Consider the following 27,693-nt stretch of genomic DNA (forward strand, 5'->3'; position numbering starts at 1 on the left):
ACAGGTCGCCAGTCTGTCGCAGGGCATAGATATAAAATCAGTTTGTTTATTCCATAATATATGTTGAATATTCTTAGGATAAGTGTGCTTGCTTTCCTTAGTAGACATATCTAAGTGTGTTCTTTGCATGCCTTTTTATGTTATTTAGTGGTAAAGAAAACCAAAACTTGCCAGGTGCCTTGGTCTACATCTTAAATCACATATGTTAACATTTGAAATCCAGGTTAGATAAAAACCCAGAAAGCCAGGGTGACCTGTCTGTGAGCTGGCAGCAGTGGATGACTTATTCACATGTTGAAGGGATTATCAGTGAACTGAAGAGGAGGAGGAGAAGGAGGAGGAGAGCTGCAGCGCTCTGACAGGAAACGGCAAACTGAGTAAATGTACTGTGGAAGGAAATGCTGTCTGGTTTGCATCATCATTTTCTTCCTCATTTTTGACTGAATAGATATAATGAGAGGTGTGACGACTGTTACCTCGAATAATGATTTCTCCATTTATGACACATCTATTGTTTTAAAAAGGAAAAGGCTGACAGAATAAAATGGGGGAAAATAAGTGCTGATTTTTAAAGGACAGCTGCTACCTGCTGTTACAGTTTGAGAAGCTGAAAAAAAACAAAAATTTGTTTAATTTGACAAAGTGAAATATGACGGACGTCCTACTGTATCAATTATGAATCAGTCTTGCAGTTGCAGATATGCATTGTCTGGATGTTTCACATAAGCAGGTGGTGGTGCAGATAGGAAAAGCTACAGGAATGTGAATTCTTTACATTTAAAACTAAATATTACAACTTCAGGATGAGGAGAAACATCTTATTCACATAGGCTGTTTCTGACCTGAAGTAATATAGTTACAGAAGATCTTTATCAAAAGACTTTAGGTAAAAAAAAAAAAGTTCTTTGAAGATTCAGAGATTCATTCACCGTCTTTTATAGAGTTCAAATCAAATTCACTGTCTAAGAAGGGTGATGCCACAAATGGAAACTTAGTTATTACTAATTCCCCCTTTATGTAATGACTTTACACAATGACATTGATAGAAATGCTGCTTTATGTAAATAGTTCTCTCACCTCACTTTCCTGTGCATCTGATTCCATAACAAATGCTATAGGACATCTATTTCAGCCAGGCTAATATGTATTCTTTGTATAGATTAATTAGTATGAGCATCACACAACAAAGACATCTTGACTCCAAACATACGTTCCAATGTTTTGGAACTACAGCCAGTGCTACTAAAATGTCTTGGAAATGACCCAGTAATAATGCTACTAGAACTCATGTCTTGTCTGTGCCTAAGACAATTCACTCAGCTCAGCATGCCGAATGCTTGAAGATACTCCAACTAATAGTAGCTTATCCCCTTTTTTGATATTACTCCAATAAGCATGTTATGGTTTAAAATTTGTCCAGGTGATGTGTAGTGTTTCATAGATGTTTCCGACAGCTTTAGGAAATGTATTTGAACTGCAAGATTTATTCTAGATGTTAAAATTGGGTCTTATGCTTATTGGTGGTAGACACCTAAATTAAGCAGAAGATAGATGGATGGCTGGATGGATGGATATGTTTGAACGAAGAAAAACAAACATCAAGACGTAGCATTCACCAGAACTGAACTCAGAAACTTTTAAAATGTATATGCCTGTAATCCAATTTCTGAAATTATGAATTAGGTTGATAGTATTCTAAGTAGAGAATTAAAAATAATATGCTCTTATGTCTTAATGGTCTTTATTATTATGTTCAGTCTGTTGTTTTGCATGAATAGTTTATCCATTGAGCTTGCCAAGATAAATATGCTAACAAAAAATATTTCCATATGTGCTCCGTCATAAGAGATTAAACTTTGAACGATTCGCATAGGTCCAACTTTAATACCCAGACCTCTGGTATTTTTAGTCATTCGAAAGCCATCATAACTGTAATGTTGCTCATATTTGTCACTCATTAAAAGTGCCAGGTTGGAGTTGAGAAAAGATTTGCAAGGAAAATGTTACTCTTTTGTTTTCATTTCCTCCCATTCTCAAACCTAGACAAAAATTATGTGACACCATGTGTTAAAAAGTAATGCAACAGGTTCCAAAAGTGTGGCTCATTAAGTGATGATAGGCTGCAAACATTTTTTTTTTTTTAAGTTTTTACTTCTGTTTATAAATTCAAGTTCCATCCAAATCCTACTTTTTAATGATGGTCCTGTATCCTAATGAGACTTTTTTTTTGTCAGAATTTTTTTCTCTGATCTGGTTCTGCAGTACTTTTCTCCAGAACTGTAAAATCTCCTCTATTAGAATCTCTTTGTCGTATTGTTCAGCCTTTAAACTCATAACTCTGCGTCCTTCTGTCATATTTTCTTTATCGGTATCTGAAGAGACTATAAAATTAATACTATAATTAGTAAGCTGTGATAATGTAATAAATCTGTGTGCATCAAACTCTAAACCCAAATGCAAATTTACAAACATTTAAGAAAGAAATGTATTGCATTGAATTTCTTTTTTTGCATTTACATTAAAATAACAGCTAAATTTTAGAACTTCACTCCTTAACATGATGAAACTGTATACTTCTGTGGATCAGAATGGTCTAGCTGTGACAGAACCATAGCCTGAATTTATCTTCCTCTTTTTTTCTTTCTTCATGACTGAAATGAAAACGTGCATAAATGAATGAGCGGATGACTAAACTGCCAGACTCGGAATGGTTGAATCCGTGCGTTCGTGCTGCAGACGGCTTTGCTTGCAGCCACTCATATAGTCATACAGTGACCCAGGCGTTTGGATATGTAGGGCGATGCAGCGAGCCGGCAGGGACCGGGGGCATGAACTGCAGATGTGTGGAGGATGGCAGAGGGAGGGGGTTATATAGGAAGAGTTAGGCGTGGAGGGTGAGCGTGCACGGATGAGGTGAAGCGAGGAGAGATGTCCTCTGGATGACCCACCCGGCACCAGACAGCCTTGGCCTTCCTCCTCCCTCTCTCCTGCTCTCGCACTCTGTGTCTCCCCCTTGCTCGCTCGCTCTTGGCTGCGTAATCAGCTGAAAAAAACAAAAGGGATTAAAAAAGGATAGCATAGCCAGGATGATTGCACCCTGAGAAATCTGCTCATAAAAACATTTAGGGTAAACAAATCCAGCTTGGGTTGTCAATAAACCCTCATTCTTATCTGAAAATTATAACTAAATGACATTTTTTGTGTGCTTTGGCTTGAATGTTTTTACACATTAAAGCATTGAAAGATTAAATTTCACAGCTGTGAAGAAGGAAGATGTTAAAAATTTTGTTAGACATTTTGTCCATTGTTTCCACCAGGTGGTTTTAATCAGAGCTTTCAAATTAGATAATTAGAAATAGCAAGGATCACAATGTCCCAATTACTGTTCAGGGAAAGCCCAGTCTTTTCAGATAACTCAATGTTACAAGTAATCTACCAAGGAATTTTACAGCATACATCCTACCCTGCTTTCCAAAACTTTTGATGTACTGATGTGACGCATTTTCTCTGAATTACCTTTGAGAATTAAAGACCAAAAGCTAATTCCCTATTTTTTATTGTTGCCTGGATGAAAATTACAGCCAAGTACTGAGGAGACTGTAGAGTAGCAATTCTGATTTTATTTACTCCTTCAGTAGCAGGAAGGAAGCTGGTCAGGATTAATATGAAGATGGATCAAGCTACATACTTTGCATTCCAGGAAGAAAACCCATTAGAGGTTGCAAAAGACTTGAAAATGGGCTATAAATACATCTTTTTGCAGGAGAATGAACTTAATCATGAACCTAGAGCAATCATGAATGGTTTAGGTCTATTGTCCTTAATTTGAAAACATTACATAATGTTCTTCCAAATTTGTGGCTGATATAAAATTTAATTTAGGAAGTCTGATGAAAATCCCTTGATGAAAGCACCAAAAAAGCTGAGTTCAGACCAGCATAGTAGTCCAAAATACTGGATGCATTTTCTGATGAAATCTTGCCTAGTCAGCAGGAAGAGATCCATATTTTACGCAACTTAATGCCTTTTTTTTTTTTGCTGAGACTCTCTCAAACTATTAAAACTCTGCATCTTGCATTCAAACTGGTGTGATGAACAGCTTGGAGTGATTTATACACAAGTCACACTTGCATTGTAAATAAACATCAGCTCCATCATTCCTGGAGTTTACCGCCTGCCTGTTTGTTGAACGGATTAGAAACAACACTGAGAACTGTTGCTTTGTTTTTCATTATTTTTGTGCTTGTGATGCATTCAGTGACAAATTAAAAATCTGAACGTTTATTTTCCGATCAAAAAAAAATTAAACTAGGAGACATATATTTTAAACAGGCATATGAGGAGTGTATTAGTTTATTTGAAGGACACATGCACTTTGGTTGCTAATGAGTACTTAATTTATCTAATGACCAATCTATACATGAAGCATAATACAAAGTTCAGGTTTGGTCATAAAGTTGCTCGTGGGCTGAATTCTTTACTTTTACCTGTATTTCAGATGTATATTTTAGATAACTAGCCTCCGAAGGCAGGAACAAGTCTTTAACTCAGTGCATGTTGGACATATGACGGAAATTCCTGACGAAGTGTAAAAAAAATCTTCTTTGATCTGAACCTGAATTTGGCATATTGTTTTATTTCAGGTTCCATTCTCCAGTAAATAAAAAAAAAATCAGATATTCCTGAAGACAATCAAAAAAAGCTGATATATTTGATTTAAAAAAAGTTACAAAATGTTTTCTTCAGTTAAAGACACTCAACTTCATTTAACTTTTTTATCTGTGGTGAATGAACCAAGACAACACCACAATATTGGGGCTTGATAAACACCAGTCTGGCATATAATTAGAACAAGAATCTATTGGGTAACACGTAAACATGTTTTCCCTCAAAGGTTCTTAAGTAAGAAGCAGGAAAAATGGGCAAGAATACAAATTGACAAAGGCCAAGTTATAATGTAGACTTCTAGGTTGGGTCTGTTGAGTCTTTCCAGTCTATCAGAAATAATCCAAGGCAGTATCTGTGGTGACCCAGGGAGAAAGTCATGGGTCACCAATGAGCACAAAAATGTGCTTTTAATAGATATTACTGAAGACTTTAAAGCTGGTTCTGATTTTTATCTGTCAGTAGTTGCAGACGCAACTACCATAGAACCAACATTGGACACAGATATCAGAATCAAGGAGCATGGTTGGAGTGCACTATGGGAACAATGTGAAGAAGTCAAGCCAATGGAGGCAAAATGATGCTTTGGGGAAATCAAGATGAGTATCTGTAGGATGAGCTTAGCAAACAACTGAGATCCATGGAGAGCCCAACTTACAACACAGAGGAATAAACTACAGATAGATGTAAGAAATGATGCTGAATAATTTCATTAAGGCTATTTTTTTTTACATTACTACATCAACCTCCCTCAGCAGGAGGTGCTCATGAACTCACTCTGATCTATTGATCTGAATGCTTGAAGGTAGCTTGTGTTAGACCAATCAATCTTGTGACACGCAGAAGAAACTCAAATGATTTGCTGCACTCAAATGCAAGAACACTGCTTGCTTTAGGTCATTTTACCAAGAAAGCAGATGTTCAAGAAGCATGCAGAGCCGTTTGCTTTTATTTCAAAAGTGGATTTAGAACTGAACTGAATTTCTCATCTTTTAATACACTGACAAATACAACCCAGACAAATCATTCAAGCAATGGAGCTGATACAAAAACTAAAAACTAAAACTAAAAGCCTCACTGCAATAGAAAGCAATCTTTTTCAAGGTTGTAGCTCTATGAAATCTTAACTGAATGACATAAATACTAATCTAGCAGTAAATTCATAGAATATTTTAACTTTTTGTATTTAATGAAACATCCAGACATCACCGCAGAGCTTTAGAGAGAATATAACAAATGAAAAAAAAGAACTCTTCAAATTCAACTCTCCAACTACACATCCAGTGCAATGTCTGACCCTGATATCCTGAGGGAAATAAATTTTCTGTAGGTCTAAAGGACTCTGTGCAATGAAATGGCTAAACGATCTAAAAAGTGCCACATAACAGTAACTGTAACCCCTTAAAAATGAGCCAAAGTCATCAACATTTAGAAGTCTGGAAAGGGTGGCAAATCTATTTTGAACATTCTCGGAAATGCCCACCTTACCTAAACTAATTCAAGTGTCTTGATGACTTATCCAGGACGTCACAAAGTGGTCCAGAACCACATCCAAAGCACCACTGACCTCACTCACCGCAGTTAAGGTCAGTGTTCATGATTCAGCAATGAGAGAGAGACTGAGCAAAAATGGCTTCCATGGGAAACTACTACCCAAAAAGAACAAACTCACATTCACCCAAGAAAAAACACATTGATGATGTTCAAAACTTAAGAGAGACCAGCCAAAAGTGGAAGCACCTACATTCAAAAACGGTGGTAGTAGTGTGATGATGTGGGGGTGTTTTGGATGTGGACGACTTGGTGTAATTGATGGAAGCATGAATTCTGCTTTCTTGATGGAGAATGTTCAGTCACTCAAAGAGACAGGACAATTATTTAAAGCATAACAAGTTCACTTCTTAATGGGTTAAAAAAAAAAAAAAATAATAAAAAAAAAAATCAAGGTTTTGTCGTGGCTCTATTGAAATTCTGAGTTAAATCCAAATGAGATGCCTTGTCATGATTTTAAATATACTGAAAAACACTCAAATGTGGCTGAAATGAAATATTTCTTGAAAGGAGTGTGGGCAAAAATTACTGAACAGCGATGTAAAAAACTGATGGCCGGTTATTAGAAATGCTTGATGCTACGGAGGGTGGCACAAGCAGTTATTAAGCATAGGGGGCAATTATGGTCACATGGGGCCATTTTGGTTTGGATGGCATTAATACCTTGGTAAAAAAACATGATATGAAATCTGCTTTTCTCATCAAATCAAGTCATCTGATATTAAAATTAGTTTCAACTGAAACATTTATGACAAAAATGACAAAAATCTGTCATTTTTCTTCACAGCTTTGAATATCTGTTGAAGTGTTGGTGGAAGTAACGTGTAAGAGGAGACCTCTATCTCACAGCATGTTCTGTTTTAGGAGTTTTTGGAGTGACCTAAACAAGAGATTTAGTCCTCATCAGGCGGCTCTATAGATTCTCTCTGATTATGTATGTGTGTGTGAGAGAGAGAGGGAGCATGTGGAAGTAGGTCAGTAGTGGAAATGTTCTCTGCTGTCCTCACATGGCCTCTGTTCGGCCCATCTCACCACTCGTGTCAACTCTCGTTTTCTCCTCCTCATCCCTCCGCCCTCTCCCACCCTCCGCCTTCTCCTTTATCCCTTTCTCTCTGCTCTGATTAGGAGGGGAGCAGGTCCTGCTCAGTTCACATGAGTCTAGTGCAGGTTAACTCTTCATTCGCCTCATTTTAATTTAACCTCCCTCCCTTTTCCTTAAACCAAAATATAATTCAAGTTTTGCCTCCTGCAAGGCTGCTGTTGCGCTTGTGTTTTCAAAGCAGTCTGTGCCAAACCATTTGCGGCGTGTAACTGGTGTTTGAGGAAGAGTCAATGCCACAAAATGAGGCAGAGCTCGTTTTTTGGTTACTGAGGGCATGGCTCAGCCTTTTCCCCTAGAAATGTTTCATTAATTCACGCCAAAATCTATAAGAAAAAGCTCAGAAACCGAGGGAGAGAAAAAAAACTCAGAGTAGCAGCCCGTTTCCAAAAATCTAACTTCCAGTAAAGCTGCATAATTCCCAGATTTGTGAACAAATGGTGTATTACCTAACCTCAGCCAGATTTACATGATTTACAGTAGAGGAAAGAGAGGTTCATGTTTGAGCTCACACTGCCATCTGCTGGAGTAAATACAAGAAGAGAACAACAGCCGGGTTTCACCAGGCAGATGTGCCAAAACTCCCCAACAAGGCCCCAAAAAATGCTTCACGTCATCTTGTTCACAAATTCTTCCAAAGCTGGAGCTGAAACCAAAAAAGATACAGCCAAAACTAAATTTAGAGAAGCAGAAGAAGAACTGCAAGTGGAACTTCATCATGAAACAGAAGAGCAAGTTGTCTGCACTGGTTAAACTGGTTTCTATGGTGCTTGTAGTTTCTATGGCACTTCACCAGATGAACTTGGCACAGACATTGAATACCTTGAATGGTTCAGGGAGGTTACAACAATACAAAGCCTGAAGGAATGAGGCAGCTGCTGTTTACAGCTGAAGTGAAAATTTATTATTTAACAATACAGCTTCAGAAATTTTTATTTTTAGTAAGAATAAAAATATTTCAGCTGCTTTTTTCAACCACCACCTGAAAAAAGCAGACACATCCTGAAACAACAACTGAATTTAAAGCAGAGAAAAATGTGGAATTATTCAGAATATTACACCAGTCCAAGATGAGCTGTGTTACATTATTTCAGTAGTTATAGACATATTGGCTTAAGTTAAAAAGAAACAAAAATAAAAACACAAGGAGCTTAGAGATAAACTAGTATGTAAATGTGGAAGCTGTCATTCAAGGCCCTTCGCACATTAAAAAATGTGCCCAATCCTTTATGAATCCATAAGGGAAGATCTATTCAGTCTAATTCTATAGTTTGTGCTCTAAGCGACATTGTGCTTTAATATTTATTTTACATTCCATTTAGAAATCCTAATTGCATTTTCTGAACTATTTGCAAGGAGATTTATCCCGGTGTATTTTACATCTTTGACCAAAATAATCAACCTTTTTTTCTTTTATGTCAATTTCAATTTATTTTATGTCGGCTTTTATAATATTTATTTTACTGCCTGAAAAAATTAAAGCTGCTTTATTATTACATGTTTGACCGAGTAATAGTATTGGTGTATTCTGTGCTGGTGCAGAGTTAGAAAATAAATTCAGTACATTTGTGTCTTCTGTGTTTTTTTTTGTGGGTTTTTTTTAAAAAGAAATGTTTTAGCTCAGTTCATCATTGTTTTTATTTGATCGGTATTGGCTAAATAAACCTCACATACTTAACCTCAGAGATCGGTATTAGAAATGAAAAATGTGAATTAGTGCATCCCTACTTAAAATTTTCCTACAAATTGTACAACTTACACTCCTTTGCCTCTACTGCACAAAACCAAGCTTGATAAAAGTTTGCAATGTTGCAAAGAGAACAACTGTCAGTTTCCATTTTTGAGTTTTAGTTTGTAAGAATTTTAATAAGATATAAAAAATAAAAAAAATGTCTAAGCCAGAATACAATGCTGGAAATCAGCATGCCTCAACTCCTGTCCTCACCTGACCGTCAGCTTACTCTGCACCAGGCTCTGCACTGTCTTGGTGAGGAAAGCAGCGAGCAGAAGAGTTGCTGTTACTCTACCCTGAAATAAACCAATGAAGGTGGTTCCTGCATCTGAGCAAGATGTTTCTTGTTGGGAGTTTTTTGGGTCACATGCCACTATGAGAGCTGGATCAGACCCAGGACCTGTTGGATCACTAATACCTTGGGATAGCCATGAATAAGCTGGAAGAGGGACGTCTGGTTACCCATTACCTCATCAACCTCATCTAAGAGAGTGGAAGTAAAGGGATTAGTGGATGGTATTATATTGGAAAAATTTCAGTTCCTTTTGTGTAAGAACACCTAAAATTTACGACTGCTGAAGAATTGCTGTAGAATCAGGATTGAAAACAATCCTCTGAATTCCTTAGCACACATTTTACTAAGCAGCGCTAAAGTATTTCAGACTGAATTAAGCAGTTAAATTTGAATCTTCTTCTGTACTCTGAGATTACATCAACCAGATTTAAATAGTTCCTTCAACTCTGCTTTCAGAAGACGGATACTGAAGCCTCTGTCTGGACTCATCATTTAAGGAGAGACTGGTGACCCATTGGCTCCAACCTCGCCCCACTTTGAGCTGCTCTGGTTAAACTTTCAGGTAATGTACCATAAAATAAACATCACCACAGTGGTGAGGAGCAATTTCCCCCCCCCACCATTCACTTTAGTGTTTTTAAAATTGTCAAATGTTTTGTGATGCTGTAACAGCACATTTGTATCTGGTATTATATATTTACTTTTTACGTGGTATATCCTTTAAAACTACATTATGTGTTCTTGTCTTCATTTATGGGTTAATCTTTCCAGTTGTTCATGCCCTGGATGGGTTTTGAGAAATTTATTTAGACTAAAATCACTTTAAATTTGACTTTGATCTATTAAAACCTTTTATTGTGAACTATTCACTCCAACCTGCTCCTGGTCTTAAAACAGTTAAGTTATGGATGTATCCCACTCTGGGCGGTTGATGCTTTTTCTTCACTTACAGTACCAAGAATTATTTTGGAAGCACTTTGCTGTCATCTAGTGGTTAGTTATTCCTACTTATATGTGTTTTAGTTAGGATACTAAGTATTTAAACTCTAATTTATTGTGTGCCATACTAAAATGAACTTTAACTGTGTTTGGCATCAAAACCACTAATATTTTTTAGATTAAAAAATGCAGTTAGTAAGGGTTTAACATTCATTTATAGGGTGACAATTTAAAGAATCGCACAAAATTATTTGAAAGATTTTGTAAATTAACATAATTTTTGGCTGAATCAGTGTATTGTAGGATTTTTTTTAAAGGTTTGGAGGCACTAGTAGTCTTTATTCAATAGTAATTAACAGGAAAAAGAACAAGGGGGCATCCAATTTCGGTCAGCTGCATCGAGCATGACCTCCCTATATGGTGCGCCTGCTCTACCAAAATAGAAAAAGTTATCTTTAAAAATATATGTCTAAATTGTGTCTTTAAGTCTTATATGTGGCTTAGATTTTATGGTTGCTAAGTATCCACCAGGTGATAAAATACACTGATTTTCTCTGAAGCATTCTCACGATGAAAAGGTATTCATTTAGTAACACCTTTTTGTTGTTTTACATCATGATTTAACTAATTTAGAGGAATTCTTAATGATAAGAACACAGAAAAAATTGCCAAATGCAAAAAATGCTTGAAAAGTTAAAACTATGCTTCCTTTTTCTTTTAATGAGATTAATAAAGCTGTAAGGACATATTGTTCTTTCATAAATTGCAATCATTGTGAATTTATAAGCACAAAAATAAGCCTGATTAGCAACTCTAATCTGTATGCCCAAATCAGCTGTGAGGCTCCCCTAAAATGATCATTTGCATATAAAAAGTTTTGTTGGCACCACAATTAAACAACAAGATGATGAAAGGAAAAAAAAGTAATGTGAAACATGTTTGTGTTCTATGGATTTTGCTCTGCAATGGTAGGAAGGGGCTAATTTTATATTTTTAAACCAAATTAACCAGTGGAAACAAATAATAAATGGTCAAATAACAAATAGGATGGGAAGTAACAAAAGCATATCATGCAGAAGATATCATCTCAACGTGTAGCTTTTTTTTTTTTTTAAACAGGCAACATGTTAAAATGTAAAGATGTTTAAAATGTTTACATGTTGTCCATGAAAGAACATGACTTGTTTTATAGAGGAACATAAAACGACTCACTGACATTCATTCAAAACTGGTTTGACGCTCAGAAAATGAAACCCAAACAAATTCAATCAGATTTTCACTTTTTATTTTCTCGCAGACAAGAAAAAGGTATTCATGAAAGTTCAGATATAATAAATAAATTAACTACTAAAACCTGTTGGTTATTAAAGCAATTGCAAAATAGCAGAAAATGCGTAACTTTGCCAAATTACAGCGCTCACATGAGGATCCATGTTGCAGATGAAATGATTACAAACCAAACGGAGGTGTTGATTCGACAGTCCACAAGAACTGATTGTTTTCTTTGATGTGTGCATACCCTGACATGGTTCAGTAAAAACAAGAAGAAAGCAGAGGAAAGCAACATAAGATTTTTTTATATTTCTTAAAAAGGTAAAAATGGAGCCAAGAGATTATTATTTCTTATGCCTAAAATAGAATGTAATTTATTTGACACAACCTGAAAGTTTAGTTTACTAGTTCACCCGTATCTGAGTCGATAAAAACACTAAGCTGTCCATTGTTTTGTTTTCTAAAGTTATTCACTTACTTTGGTGACATAATAGAGGAACGCCTTTTGAAAGACATCATCACTATGTATACTCATTATCATGCATACAGTAGAGTTAAAGAAAAACCGTTGCGTGGATATTACTAAATGTCACAATCTTACTGAGTTTGTAGCTTAACTGACTGAGGTAATGTTACTCATTTCCTGAAGAGCAAACTGTCTTGTATTCTGAAAGTGAAACAGAAATCAAACCCTTTTTTATTCAAAACATGATTATTTGGGTTCGTTTAAGAATGCTACAAAACCGTGGAGGCAGTCAATATATTACATCAGGTTTCTAACAACTGATTTCTTTTTTTAATGCTTTTAGCATAATTTTCTCCAAGAAACGATCAACATGTTTTACAAATATTTAAAAATAAATTTTTCCTGGTTTCTCCAATAATTCATAGGTGTCTATAAGAAAATTGGCTAGAAAACGTAGGCAGAATTCATAAAAGCCAGTACAGATTTTTGCAAGTAAATACAATGAAATTACAGTTTCAGAATTCACAAATAAGTTTATAAATTGAAGGTTGTCAAATTAGGCACTTTCTCCTTAAGTGTGAATAAAGGAATGGTTTACTTTAAAGGGGTTCTGTTGAGAAATTGTGTCCAATTACCATTTTACTTGCAGTAGTTAATTTTCTAACCGATTTTGATCTAACAAAACAGATTTGATTTCCAGCCAACAACTTGACAGAGTAGAACCAAGACAAAAGCAGGATCTCCATGTTAAATACTTAGTTAAATTAAACTAAAAAATTAATGCAAATCAGGACAAAGCTATTTTCCTTATTTAAGATCCCTTAAAAGTAAGTTTACAAAGGGAAAAAAAGGAAGGTCATTGTTCCATAAAGTAGGCCTACTATGTTTGTTTTTTTATGCAACTTTTATGTTGACATGCATCTAATGCAGGGTGACCAAACGTCCGTATTTCCCGGGACATGTCCGTATGTCACATCCTGTCCCGGGATATTTTTAGAAAGTGAGGAAATGTCCTGTTTTTTCGTGGTGTCCTCCCCCCCCCCCCGGTCCAAAGTGTCACCCCCCCACCCCCCGTTCAACGTGTAGTGGTGTCACCTCCCCACCCCCGCTCAAAGGTGTCCCGGTTTTCCCAAATGAAAATATGGTCACCCTAATCTAGTTCCAAAAGTCATTTCAAAACTTTTCAGTCTTGAATCAAATCCCAAAAACATTTAATTAAGAATCTTTAACGCAACATTTAACCAGTGAGGGCGTTTAACTGCAGAGTAACAATAACTGCATGTGACTGTATGTACTTTATAAAAGAAATGCATTTTCACAACTTTTCACTGTTTTTGCAATAACAATGATGGCACTTTATTTACTACTTATTAAAATTTCTCCTACTCAACTTTGTAGTACTTTGTCATCTTGCTTAATTTGTAGTTTTAGAATAGTTTGTTTGATATAATTATTTACATAAAAAGATTATAGTCTATTTAAAGTCACGCCTTGCTTAAGTTAATTTGTGTCACGTTAAGTGTAATTTTCTTAATTTGACTCAGTGATGTGACTCAAGTCTACAAAGAGAATTCAGCGACACTTGTAACCACAAGCAAATACTATTAGCAGACCCAAACATTATTACCCCTATTTCTACAACAGTTGCAGTAGTGCTCAGATCTTTGTCCCTCTCCATGAAGCATCATAATAAAGGTTATACCATGTATTTCTATCTTACTGAATGCCGTTCATATTGTTGCTCCTAAGACATTTTTGTAATGGATGTTGTTGGTGTTGTAAGTGGCAGAATTTCACTATGCCTCATACTCAGTCTGACAAAATGTTGACTGGAAAACTGTTTTTCATCCAAGTGTTATTTACTGATCATAACCTGTGAAGTTAACCCAATAAAATTCACAATTATCCCTTTACGAGCAACACATTTCAATGTTGTTTAAATTCTTAATCAGTCTGTTTTTATAGTTGTTGGGTTTTCGGAGTTGAGAGTTTACTGCATTTCTAATGCTGAACACATTTTTGGTGCAGGATTTTTCCTTTAAACACTTGGCTCTGCTGGGATTACACCACACCTCCTCTATTTGATCCACAGAAATCTGATTTAACTGAAACTGAATGGACCCTAATCCCAACCTGTATCGTTTTTAAAACAGTATAATTGATCCAGTTATTAAAAATATTGTTTTAAGACTGTAAAATGATTTGGAGAAAAGCAATACAAAATGGTTAAAACACTGATATTGAAAATCATTCCAGTGGTAATTTTTCTTAATTAAAAAGACTTAACTCAATGGCACTAAATTGCATTTTTTAATTCACAGAAAGCTCAAGTTTTAAAAACTGTTTTTCCTGTGAGGCAAAAAAAATGGATTTGAACAGAGAAAGTTTCCTTGAGAAAAACGTTCTTCCATGATTCACAAAAAGAGACTAACCATGCAAGGTCTCACATTAGTAGAAATGTTTTGGATGATTTTTTTTCTTTATACAAAGTTTCTTTTATAAGAAAAAAGGACCTAAAGGTCCAAAACAAAGTCTCATTCCTTATAAGAGGGCAGCAAAGGAACTTGCGTACATATTGTTTGGTGAAAGGCTTTGCTTTATGCATCCACTTGGTCCCCACTGTCCATCACCCAGAAGAAACTAAACCCACACAGGGTGTGTGTCCTGCATCGCCTCAGATTCAGTGATTTTCAGCTGCATCATTACCCCAACTTAATTTCAAGGCACAAACCTCAATCATGTTGCATTGTTTGATGTGGCATGATCTGTCTGAGCTTTCTGTGGCCGTCTGCGGGTCCTTACTCGCCAGCTGAGAAACACTATTATGCGTCATCTTGTGTGTTGGCTCCAAAGTGGGGGCAGCAATGCTGAATCTGGAGAAGGAATATGCACGGTCACTTTATAAATGTAAAATATTGTAAACTGTGAAGTTTCTACAACAGGTTATAATGTAATAATTATTCTTTAAGAGCTACACCTTTATCATTTGTGTCATTGTAGGCCTAAAGTAAGTGGCATGGAATAATAAATGTGACACACGTCTGGTCAGAAATGTACCTGCAGTTATTATGGGCATGGACGTCACGTCATTCATTTAAATTTTTAACTATGATTTGAACATTTTCCTAACGGAGAACAAAAACATTAATTACTTTTATAAACAATAACTAGGCGTTGAAGTTTGAATTTTCTCAAATGCAAAAATTATTGAAAAAGAATTAATGCACTGTCATTACTGTTGCTTTCGATTCCTTTAAAACTATCAATCACTAAACTTCTGGCATTCTGGGTGGAAATTTGACCACTCTTCTTCCCAGCACCTGTTGTCTAACTTGATTGCCTGACTTGTAAGTAGAGTTCAAAAATGATTGAAAATACATTGTAAGCTTGCAAAAACTTGCCAATACTTTTATATTTTGAAGCATTGTGTAGTTTTAGATCAAATTGCACAATGATTGATGTAAATATGCTGCCCACCAAAAAAAAAGAAATCTAATCACATTATGGTGACACGACAAACAATACAGTAAAACTCCCTAACCTCCAAACGCCGTGTTAAACGTGAATGGATAAGGCAGAAGAAATATTTTGCAGGTAGTTTCTGTCAACAAATGAGACAGAACTACTGGCTCTGTTGTAAGAATGACTCACCACAAACGACAAACTATTAAACTTAATCTAGACTTCACAGTCTTTTCTCTCATGTGTGCATCCATTTCTTATTTTTTAAAATGACAGGAGTTGTATAATCACGTCATGTTTGGGGGGAAAAACCTGTCCAAACAAATCATTCTGAGCACCAATAAAGAGTGGGTGTGAGTAAATGTCTAAAAATAACCCAACCTGATTTTACAAGTTGGTGTTTCAACAAAGCATAAGAACCAAAAAAGAAACAAGCCCACCTGCTGGCTCATGTCTGCTCCTCAGTCTGAGGCTGTGAATGGCTGACACCTTCAGATTCCTCCTCAACAGTATCATCATCCTCCTCCTCTTCTTCTTCCTGATTGGCATCCTCCTCATTTTCTTCCTTTATGCACTCATCATTTGATGCCACCTCTCCTTGTTCTTTTGCCTCCATTTCTCCTTCACTGTCTCTACACTCAGCTGTCGCTGCCTCGTCCTCTTCTGCCTCCTCCTCGCCGTCCTCCTCGGCCTCCTCGTCGCTGAATGGCTCCTTTCCCTCCTCCACCTTCCTGGTGGCCTCAGAGAACCAGTCTCTTACCTGCTCGTAGCTCATTTTGGACTTTGTCACCAGATCGTCCAGGTCTCTTTCATTCAGAGCTCTGTGCTTGAGGTAGTAATCCTTAAGAAACGTCTTTCCAGACTTCACCTGGAGAAGAAGCGCAAAGACAAAAGTTAGAGTTGGAGATGTTCATCTACTAATGCCAGTGACAGTACAATTAATCCTTGCTTCAAATAAATATGTTTGCAGAGTCGTCAGAACAGAACCAGTTTCCTTCAACAAATTGTTTAGCCCTTTGCTCTTTTACTGCCCTCAAAACGTCCTTCTGATAATGAAAGTAGCTAGCTTTAAGTTTGCTTTACTCGTTATCAGAATCAACCTGATAGAACTTTGGTACGGTGTGTTTACGGATCATTCAGTTTGAACTGGCTAATCAACAATCATTTGATTCAGGTCACCAGCCTGGTGGGCTTTACATCTCCACATAAAATCTTAAATTTACACATATAATAAAACCAGAGCTGCTATTATTTTATGATACAAAATTTGATCTTCACAATACAAGGTTGACTTAATCCAAAGTTTATGCACAGACCTTGATGACTCCTACACCACCTTGTGGAGAACGCTTGCAGGGGTATGGCCGGCGTGTCCTCCTGGACCAACCACGAAACCGCTTCCTAGACTTTTTCTGGCCTTTTCCTGCACCATTCAATGCCTCGTCCACCTTAACGCCACAAAACAGCAAATAAGACTTCAAGTGTTTGAACAAACTACCAATATTGTAAAGCTGGCATCCTAGTTACATTAAAATTAGGAACGTTTGTGCACCTTCCCACTCTGGTACAGGTAGTACCACTTCAAGTTGCTGTTTTTGCAGGCGTAGCGCGTGTCTCCAAACCAGTTGACAATGTAGGTCCGCGGCAGGCCAGTCTTCGTCGCCATCTGATCGTACTCTTCAGAAGTTGGCCACTGTGAGTGAACAAAGGCTTTCTTCAAAATGTGAAGCTGCGCTGGGGTCTTCTTCAGAATTTTTCTCCCAACATGGCCGGTGGTCTGTGTCTCCTGAGATCCTGCAGGCGTCGTGGATTTCACCTTTTCCTCAATCTCAGTATCACTGTCTTTTAACAGCGCCGCTAAAGGCGTTTTCCGTCGTTCCGTGAACCAGGCGTCCACCTCCCGTCTCGTCAGCTTGGTTTCCGCACGTAGCCGGCTCAGCTCCTCGTCTGAAGGCATGTCTGATTTCTGGAAGCTGGCCTCCAGGATGTGCAGCTGCTCTGAAGTTTTTTCCTTGAACCTCTGCGGCGTAAAGTCAGGAAAGGCGTGGCGGAATTTGACGCGCGATTCGCCGGTTGACCCGGAAGAACAGGGAGCGTTGGCAGTGGTGGGCGAAGAGTCACTGGCATCATCACTAGAGTCTATAACAATGGTGGTGGGAGTGGTTGTGGGTGCATTGATTGCGGCGGTGGTGAAGTCTGACAGTGTTTCGCTGCTGATGTTTTCAGTAAAGGTGGTGCTGCTGCTCCTCCCTGCTCTGCCTGATCCTGAGAATGCTGCTCTGCTGGATGAAGTTTCACTCAGCAGCAAGCTGTGGTGATCCCTTGAGTTCCTCTGGTTGTAACGTGTGTCGCTGAACCACTTCTTTATTGCCCTTTTGGAGAGTTTGGTGACCTCCATGAGCCTTGAAATCTCCTCCTCCGTGGCAAACTGCCTCCTGCTGTAGCTGGCTTTCAGCTCTGCCAGCTGTTCTTTGGACTTCTTCGGTTTGGTAGCTGTTGCATCCAAGCTGAGTGACGTGCTAGCAGACGAAGCTGAAACCTCTGCGTTGGATTCAGGGGCTGAACCTTCGGCTGCTTTGGGCTGGTTTCCAGGCACCCCAGCGACAGTCAAAGTGATGGGAGACGCTACGGGGACGGTGCTCCCGCTGCCGGCCACCTGAGTGAGGACAAGACCTGGCTGTCCAACAATCTGACAGGTCTGAAAGATGGACTGCAGTCCGTTTGTAGCTGCGCTGATGTTGGCGGGGATGACGGTGATGGTCTGGGGAACGGTCTGAACCGTGCCGTTAAATTTCTTTCTCCTTGCCTCCTCCACCTGCAGAGAAGAGGGGGCATAAAAAGATTTTTTTATTTCATGGATATATTTTTTACCCACTCAGGACTCCAGGCAACAGAAGCTTTTTCTTGCTTTCCATCATGTCAACTTTACTAAGGGTGAAGAACCTCTGTCTGCTGACAGATCTCAGCAGACCTCTGTCTGCTAGACTGTTTAAATCTAGCAAAAGTGGTTGCTTGATTTAAACAATTTCACCTCTTAACAAAAAATGCTTTTCAAAATCAATACCAGCCCTTGAATTCCTTTAACTTTTTGGAAGTCTCTTCAGTATCTCTAGCGGCTTTGCAAACCAAAAAAGTTCTTCCTCACCAGGGCAGTCTAGAGTGGTGAGTGCAAGTTGTAGTTTTTCTCTTAAAGGAAACACAACAACTTAAAAAAAAAGTCTAAAAAAACATTTTGCGATAGAATGATGTGATTTTTCAGTCATACTGACAGTAGAACTGAACTGGCGATTATAATTTTCTACAGTTTTATATGCTAAATGTATAATTTTTGTACAATTTTAGCTTAATTATCTCAATATCTTGTTCTTCCACTATTGGTATATTTTGGAGTCTGCGGACTTTAGTAATTGAATTATTGTGATGCATCTGATTATTTGTTTCAGCCGTATAAGAGGCGAATGGAATAATAGTGAAAACGTCTGCAGAAAGGGAGAGACAGCTTGTTTCACAGGACTGATCTGCTGCATTTAAACTACAGCAGATCCACATCAGACGGGACAGAGGATATCTGAACATCAGCTTTAAGTCTGGGTTTGAACTTTGTCTGGGCCGCTTCACCACATGACCATGCTTTGATCTCCTCCATTCCATTGTAGCTTCGACTGTATTATCATTGTTGTCGGAAGTTAAATTTTGACCCTGGGGTTGAGTCTTTTTGCAGGTTTTAACAGATATTGGCAGAATCCCCTACAAGGCTTGACACTTTGCAAACAATTCATCTTGTGGCTTTCTTCCTGACACTCTTACGTAAACGCCACATTAATGGAATGCAGGACTGCAGGAATGCTGCACTGAGGTCCAACAGAACCAGCAATGTAGTCCGTATTTGTGCAGATGTCATTGACCAAGGTGGGGTCAGTACTGCAAGACTGAGAACCGGTGATAATGAAATATTTGAGAAAAACTGATGTCTTTCCAAATATTTCAATAAAGCACGGTAGCGATGAAAACAAAAAGATGCATTAAGAAGTGTGTTCCTCGCTAAACTAAATTAAGAGGTGAATGTACTTTCCCACTTTTAAACACAGAGAACTTTTTTGACACACACTAAATGTGCCCACCAGCCGCAACAAATTACAGCAACTGGAAGGAGATGAGATTAAAAGCAATAAAACTCAAGCACCGCATTAATGAGGTCATGTAATCAATAAAATCATCACTGCTTTCCAGCAAATCAACAGAAATTACTTTTAAATAAAACCTCCAGGTCTGCCAGGCAGTTTGCTCCAAAGTGCTGAGAGTTAATCAAACACATTCTGTTTCTTTTGCTCTTACAATAAAATCCACCCATGTCTCTACGTCATCAGGCTGTGATGCTGAACTACGTTCTTTGACAGCGCTAAAGATCATTTCAAAATGAAAGCAGTTTGTTTTGTTATCATATTAGTAACACAGTAACATGTAGCAGGAAATGCGAATTGCTTGGCTGGAGCACTGACCTCTTCTGGTGTCCAGCTGACTCCATGTTTGAGCCTTTGGGCAGAAAACCAGACTTTGATCTGCTCCTCACTGAACTTTGTCTGTGCCGACAAGCCGATGATCTCCGACACCGAAGGATATGGAAACCTGTGATAAAAACAAAATAATAGTAATAATAAAAAGAACATTTTCTCTCATGTGTTTGGGGAGATATGGAAAAGAATTGACAGTGTTTTCCCTTTGCCACTGTGTATACTGCTTAAATGTGTTCTGTTTCTGTAAAGTGCTACAATATGTGACACGGAATATCTAATTCTACTGATAAAAAGATGAGATGAAAACATTTAATCCTTTAAAAACACCAAAGATAGTTAGTTTATTTTTATACAGCACGTTCACTTTCCAATAACGCAGAAACACTGATTTATTACAGTTGCAGAGAAAAAAAGTTTTAAAACTGACAGTAATTAAGATTTTCACAAACTTTATAGTTAAAATTTTATTGTGGCAGGTCTCAAGGAATCTATGGGGCTATAAAAATTGTTAGATTAAATGCAATTACTAAATGGCAATGAAAGTTAGTGAAGCAGGCTTCAGGCTGCTATAAACATGCCAGGAGAACAGAAGGTGAACACTCCCATGAGTTTTGTGTCAGGCTGACGGTGAAGCAACCAGAGACCATTCACATGAGAGGTTGCCTCTTGTCTAAAGGAGTGGATCACTCACAATTTTCCATAAAAACACTGCCATAGAAAAAATGGAATCAAAATGTCCCCAACAGCAATCAGGGGAAAATGGGTGAGGAGCAGAACCTTTTCCAGGAGGCATCGTCACTAGAGTCAAAGGAGGTCAAAAGGGAAAAGTAACTAAAACTGCACAATATATCAAATCACAAATGTTTTTACAATATGTGCTGAAAATTCAGCTTGTATTCATTATTTCATGGATGCTAAAACTTTGCTTTCCTACAATACATTTAGGTACTTGGAGAGATTTGTACTGTCTCTTGAGACCGCAACAACTGATAACTCTGTAACACTCAGGGGGAACAACTGTGATGATGGAAAAGACAGTCAGTAGATACAGGATAAACCTAGTCAATATTATCACTGGAATATTTAACAATAATACTGAAATTTCATGAGTCATAACCAGGCAGATTCTAGAACAGAAAATTTGTTTCCAGTCAGGACACTACAATGAATCTCTAGTAAATCTTCAAACAGTTAGAAAGTAAATAAAATAAAACAACCTGAAAGCATTGATGAAGAAAAAAATGGGTCAGTGTGCCAGGATCAAACAAGTGGACAGTGATGATAGGCTTAAAGCACTTGTTGATAAAAGCTTTAATAACTTATGAAATACTTACAATGAAACAAATATCAGACAGTAAATGAAGTATGAAAGTTTGTGAAAAGCAAAATTTATCAGTTTCAAAGAATATTATTTACATACTTCCATGATGACTCAGTTTGAAACTGAACTGAAATATTTTAAGAACTAACGTAAACCACTGACCCATGCACTGTTTATATTTTCCATGTGTTTCTTTTTTTGACCAATGAGACATACGGGCTGTTTGTCCATTGGCCATACAACTGTACGACCTGGAATCGAGAAAATAAATATGCTAAATGGAAACATGACCGTGACAAAAAAAAAAAAAATTACTTTTTTTTTAATAAAGCTTTTGTGTTAGAATGAGGTAAATTGGTGTGTTTTGCAAAACTGCAATGGAAAGACTTTTTTCACAATACACGAGTCACACCAACAACCAGGTGTTTTTAGTGACAAAAAAGATACCACTACTGTGGTGTTGTTTTCACTTTTGGAAGAAAACAACAGCAAGAAGTAGGACGATGGTGGCGCGACACCTTTTTTAATGACTTATTGTGTGAACAAACTCATGAGTGATTTTAATTGCATCTTATTTAATTGAAATATTGCTATTGCGAAATTTTATTTTTTTGACAATAGCAGAATATTGACAATGTTTTGCGCACATTTGTAATGGAAACGCCGCTAGTGTCATGTCAAAATCCAGAACTCTTAATTTTGGGAAAACAACATTTATAGTGAAAAGGATGAAGAGAGAATGAGGAGGATTTACCTGTTGTAAGCGCTGACCAGCAGGACGTTGTTGTCCATGGCGCTGTTGTAGGTGGGGATGCTGCTGATGGGGATCAGGAGCTGGGTCTGGGTACTCTGCTGGTTCTGCAGGGCAGACAGAACCTGGGCCAAAGTCCCCGGGGGCAGAACAGTGCTTCCTCCTGCAGAGCCCCCTTTAATCTGCAGCATGTTTGGGCTGTTAACCATGATGCTCTGGGGGATAGTCTGGACCTGTACCGGCGTGGAGACGGGGATGAGACGCGGGGTGGACGGAGCAGGAGTTGGAGCTGGGGACAGAGTGGGCGGCTCCTGGCTGTTGTCGTATTCGTCATCGCTCTCTACTTTTATGACGTCGTCAATGGCCAGCTTATGAGCCGTAGCAAACTTTTTAGGCTCCGGCCTGCTTTTGATTCTCATGATGGGAGTTTTGCTGAGAGGGATGGCTTTGCGGGACATTTCCTCCGCCTCGTCCTCCTCCACTTTGACAAAGCTGCCGTCGAAGGTGAGATCATTGACTGTCTGCTGGAAGATGGTCTCGTTGTTTCGCTTCACCATCGTCCGCGTAAAGTTGTCCTCGCCTGGGTGCAGCCGAGCATTGTGGGCCTGAAGTGTGTCATAACTAAACACAGAGGAGCATTGACACATAACAGAAACATAACATTTAACTATAGTCCAATTTTGTATATTTATAATTGCCATGAACTATGGCAAAGATACCACTTCTCAATGATATTCAGTACCTTGAAAAACTATTAACACCCTTTTTAATTTTTCCACATTACAATAGCAATTTCCAGTGTATTTTAATAGTATGATATGTGATAGAACACCAGAAACTAGTGCATAAAGATGCAGTGAAAAAAATAATAAAATAAAACAGTTTCTAAAGTTCCAAATAAAATTCAGAAAGGTGTGCGTTTGCCTTACCTCTAAATAAATTCAATCTTTTACCTTTATGTGTTATAAATAGTACAGTCAAAGTACACACACAAATCAAATTTAGCAACTCTGGTAAGACTTGGTGTTGAAGGACAAAAATGTCCGACACTGGACATACGAAGCTGATGGAGACAAACTTTATAAGACTTGCTGTTGTAATTCCAAAATATTTTCTCTGCCCATATTTTTCTGTTTAACATGTCAAACATTTCCAGAATTTCCAGTTGTTTTTTTGTATTTTTTATAACCTGCCTGTATAAATGCACATTATTAACCTTAGTAGGATTTTGTTGTGTGAATGTTCCACAAATAATTAAACAAGCCATGTAAAATTTGCTTCTGATCTGGTTTTGTGGCATTTTTACTGACCGAGATCAGATCCACTTCAAAACCTCGAACTTTTGGAGCTTACAAGAAAAGAAGGGAGTATCCTACAATTACTCAAAGTTTTATAAACTTTGGTACATTTATTATATTGCTAATTCCTAAAAAAAATATATATATATATAGCAGTTTCAATGCTTTGGTGGAATTTAAGATCCAGTTTAAAAACCACAAGTCCATCTTAACATTCTATGTCTACAGACATAGTAGGTGGAAAAACAGCATTTATTCACCGTTAGACTTTGTCATATGCTAAAAGAAGGGGGGTCTGGAAAAAGAAGCATTTTTCCCTGTTCAATTTGCTTTTTGTCATCCTAACAGAAATCTGGAAGATGATACAAGGAAAACCATATGTCATTGTTATGAGACTTTGTGTTTGTCTACCACATAAAATCTTCTCATAGAAATTTGTGAATACATTTGCAAGCACTTGACATGAGAAAACTGTTGACTATAGCCTAATAAGACTTCATATTTATGAAGAAGCACAATGTCTACAAATATATGAGGCCTGAAACTAACGTACAACATTGACAGTAGAGTGACCATTCACTCTAGTGTCAGACAAACACCCAGAGTGGTCATTTTACCTTTTGGTGTGGTAGTCACACTCCACACACACGTAGGAGGCATTAATGATGACATCAGGGTGCTCTGTGTCCACATGCATGGTGAACAGGTTCAGCTCTGAAGTCTGGAAGCTGCAGTATTTGCACTCGTATCCCCCTTCAGCCGTGTTCCATTCCAAGTACGGGTCTGACCCAACATCCTGCCCGACATCAGAGTCCTCGGCTTGATCCTCCGACAGAGCAGGAACCTCAGAATGAACTGCAGCGACTTCGTTGCTATCCTCAGGGTCTGTGATGTCCATAACATCCTCCACCTCCTGATCTGAGTCTATGGCTTCCTGAGGAGGAACCATGCAGGGAATGGTTGATTTTCTCCTGCTCGCCATCCTTAGTTGTGGTCAGCTTAGCAGAGTACAGAAGATGGTGTGAGCTGTCCTGTTAGGGTTCCCTATGTAAGGATGCTGGCAGTTGAAATTTATCAGTTATTTTTGACTCCTGAGGGAAAAGAAAGCACATTATGTTGCAATGTTGCAATCTTGAAAGAAAGCGACACTGAAGTCATTTTAAATCTGTAAATAGAAGTGCAATTTACAGGTTTTTCTGACATTTAGCAGCTCTACTGTTGTCATGATAACAGGAATAATTTTGTACTGTATACTAAACAGTTTCAGGTTTTATTATTGGTGATCAGCCATTTCTGATTGCAAACTAAAAAATCTCATTCTTAATCCGAACTGAGATGAAAACACACGCCAGGTTGGGGTAACCAGAAAACTCTTCGGTGTGTAAGTTGTTACTGAGTTACAAAGACTCAGGTTAGCTATTTGAAGCAAAATGACAAGTTTAAAAATAAATGAAGGATTTATGGACAATATTAAAAGAACATTGTAGCTTCTAAAAAGGGGTGCACTGATTGCAGTTTTCTGCCCGATCGCCAATCACTGATCTTTTAAAAAGCCTGACTTACCAATTCCGAGTTTGGCTGAGACAATTTTTTTGTCTGAAATGTTGCTCAATATATCAAGAAAGTTGCTGAATTGGCAACAATGGCGTGACTATTGTTAACTGTAAGTGTGCAGACATGACCTAGTCGGCCAGTTTGTCAGTCAAACTCTCACGGGAGAAAAGAAAAGCACCGTGGTTGATTTTTAGACCTTTGCCAAGTTTGATAACATTGGTGGATATGATTGGCTTCACATGTAAAAATCGGCTGATCACTGAAAATTAAGGAAATAATTAAGTAGATAACAGGAAGGTTGAATGAAATAGAGTACTGGATTTGGAAATGTTGGAAGACTTTTGGAAATTTTAGTATTATAGTGAAGCTCTAAATTCTCTGGAGAACACACACTAAGCCTGTTTTTTTTTTTTTTTAAGAAATGTTAGCTAGTTGCACTAATTGGTATTAGATTACGCTAAAAGACAGTTTCAAACACATAGTTCTCACTGAGTAATGATACATTACACAATATTTCCACCAGCTTTCCTCAGCATTAGTTTCTCAGCCACTAAAAATAAACTTCCAATATGAGCATTAAGGGCAATAAGAGTGTATCCAAATTGCAGCGTGTAAATGTATAACACTTGAAATATTTAAAATATCCTTTGGGTTTGTAACATTGCATACACTGTTATTACAATGACAGCTGCATTATTATAAAGTATATATAATAAACGGATGAAATCAGAAAACATAATATGAACTGGGACAGTTTTACTATGCAAATTAGGTAAAATGATTTAAATTTATGACTTAATTTCTGTCTGTTGCAGTAGTAATCCATCACATTATGATTTTTTTTGACACAATATGATTTTTGAAGACATAATGACTGTCACAAAATAGCAATTCACAGCACTCAGTTGGATGTTAAAGTATGAAGTTAATAGTTAGCAACTGTATACTTCCTTAAACTAATTAATTAAACTGGGTAGAAACTAATTACATTTCCTTGACTAACTTTTTAGGAAACATTATGATACATCACAACTCATACTTCACTAAAATTTCTAGTCAAGAATTTGACTAGAACAAACAATAGAATTTCAACCAAAATTCCATGAGACACAGAAACATGTCTACAGTTTATGCTAAAGTGAGACCTCTTGTTTGCTCACAAGCTGTGTGCATAAGACAGACATGACACTATCGCTGTCATAAACATGAAAGAATCTTCATGAATGTTGATGACGGAAGTGTCATTCGGTAAATAACGACACTTTTAATGTAAAGCTGACTCCTTTAATGGACTTTTAATGTAAGTTTCAGTGCAACATTACATAAAAATGTCATTATTTACCAAAAAATGCTAGGCTGACATTGTTAATGCACTTTTAATGCACTTTTAATGCAACTTAAATTAAAAGTGTAATTATTCACCAAGTGACACATCATGACAACAGTCACCAACATTCATGTTCATGACAGGCGTTATATCATGTTAACGACAGTGTCATGTCAGTCTTATGCACACTGCTTCAAATAAAGTGTTACCTACTATCTCCTGAGCCTCTTGGGCCATTTGGAAATCAAAACGAAACTGTAAACACTATATATTGTCACTGAAAATACCTTACCCTGTTCTAATATGGCTATATATATATATACACACACACACATTTCCTACTGTATATACTATATAGGAAATGTTCATTAACCAAAACATAAAAAAATATCTGATTTTGAAATGTGTTGTTTTGTAATTAAATGTACTATTTTTATCTTTTAAATACCAGAATTTGCACATAATTATTGTTTCCTGATCACATCACTTTTATTGTTATTTCAGATATTCTGATCATAATAGAATAACCCTTCTGTGAAGTACTTTTTTAACTCTTAAGTAATTTCTTTGACGTTCACGTTTGACTTTTGCTTAAGTACAAATATGTTGGAGTAGTGCCACTCTTACTTGAGTAGAATTTTAAGGTACGCTGCCCACCTTTGGCTAATTGCAATACTTTATGTGTTGGTGGTGTCAACCCTAACGACCATGCAGCCATAGTAACAGACCCACTCAGCTCTAATGTCCCATGTCTCCACAGCTAGCTTTCTGCCTGAAACACCCAGAGGAACGACAACATCCTCCTTGCTAACGTTAGCTACCCCCCTCGACCCCCCCTTTCTGTGAAAATGAGCCCCGTCCACATGAGTGGCAGTGGGTAATAGCCACCTCTAACACCCACCTGCCAGCTGCATATGTTTACCTGCCTTGTCTGTTTGCGCTTACCTGCATGTTGTAACAGTTAGCTGACTAGCGGTTGTAGCTGTGTAGCATCTCTGTTTCGCCCTGTTGATACGCAGTCTTCCGCCTTTTACCCAATTCATCATGGATCCCATCTGCTTCAGCCCGTCACAGAGCCACTCTAACATCCGGGCTTGAGCTCACCACCGCCCATTATGTGCGGGTTTTAATGGCGCCGCTTTACAACGCATTGTTTGCTCTGTTATTCTGCTTATGGGGAGGACATTTTCATAAAAAGGCACCGCTAGTTTACCGAATCCGAACAATTTTTTTTTGTACTGCTGCTGGAAGCTAGCAAGAACTGACAACTGTATCCGGTTGGAGGACGTCACAATAAAAGTCATACTAAAGGTCACTAAAGTAAACAGGCAAATTTCTCCTTCAAAACGGTGTAACAGCTAAGAGTAATAAGTACCTTAATTTTCTTTTCTATAAAATTTTTACAATGTAATATAAAAATTCTGTTTTTATCAGAACATCTCTATTT

At 37.6% G+C, this 27,693-nt stretch overlaps 1 protein-coding gene across 2 annotated transcripts; it reads right to left on the bottom strand.

Moving 5' to 3' along the window:
• LOC122844142 (zinc fingers and homeoboxes protein 1-like) lies at positions 1 to 27,500 on the bottom strand. 2 transcript variants are annotated; one of them, XR_006372818.1, is made up of 9 exons: positions 27,192 to 27,500; positions 23,983 to 24,456; positions 22,071 to 22,688; positions 19,981 to 20,107; positions 17,034 to 18,296; positions 16,798 to 16,929; positions 15,922 to 16,349; positions 14,751 to 14,892; positions 1 to 3,043 (listed from the first exon to the last, which is right to left on the bottom strand). XR_006372818.1 is itself a non-coding variant. In XM_044139348.1 (8 exons), exons 2-7 carry the CDS (start codon positions 24,345 to 24,347, stop codon positions 15,930 to 15,932), a joined length of 2,925 nt encoding a protein of 974 aa, XP_043995283.1. In that variant the 5' UTR covers positions 24,348 to 24,456; positions 27,192 to 27,500; the 3' UTR covers positions 14,311 to 14,892; positions 15,922 to 15,929. The 2 variants fall into 2 exon arrangements, 1 of the variants encoding a protein (XP_043995283.1); XM_044139348.1 differs by lacking the exon at positions 1 to 3,043 and having other exon boundaries at positions 14,311 to 14,892.
• Between the last annotated feature and the right edge of the window lie 193 nt (positions 27,501 to 27,693).

This window comes from Gambusia affinis, linkage group LG14 (assembly GCF_019740435.1).
Source record: "Gambusia affinis linkage group LG14, SWU_Gaff_1.0, whole genome shotgun sequence".
In the NCBI taxonomy this organism is placed as follows: domain Eukaryota; kingdom Metazoa; phylum Chordata; class Actinopteri; order Cyprinodontiformes; family Poeciliidae; genus Gambusia; species Gambusia affinis.

Bases quoted from the DNA above. Each gene is read 5' to 3' on its own strand.
- LOC122844142 (XM_044139348.1), bottom strand. From the start codon at position 24,347: ATGGCGAGCAGGAGAAAATCAACCATTCCCTGCATGGTTCCTCCTCAG. The intron at 22,689-23,982 runs GTAAAATGACCA...CTCTGTGTTTAG, and splicing joins TGTGACTACCACACCAAAAG to TTATGACACACTTCAGGCCC. The intron at 16,930-17,033 runs GTGCACAAACGT...TGTGGCGTTAAG, and splicing joins ACCTGTACCAGAGTGGGAAG to GTGGACGAGGCATTGAATGG.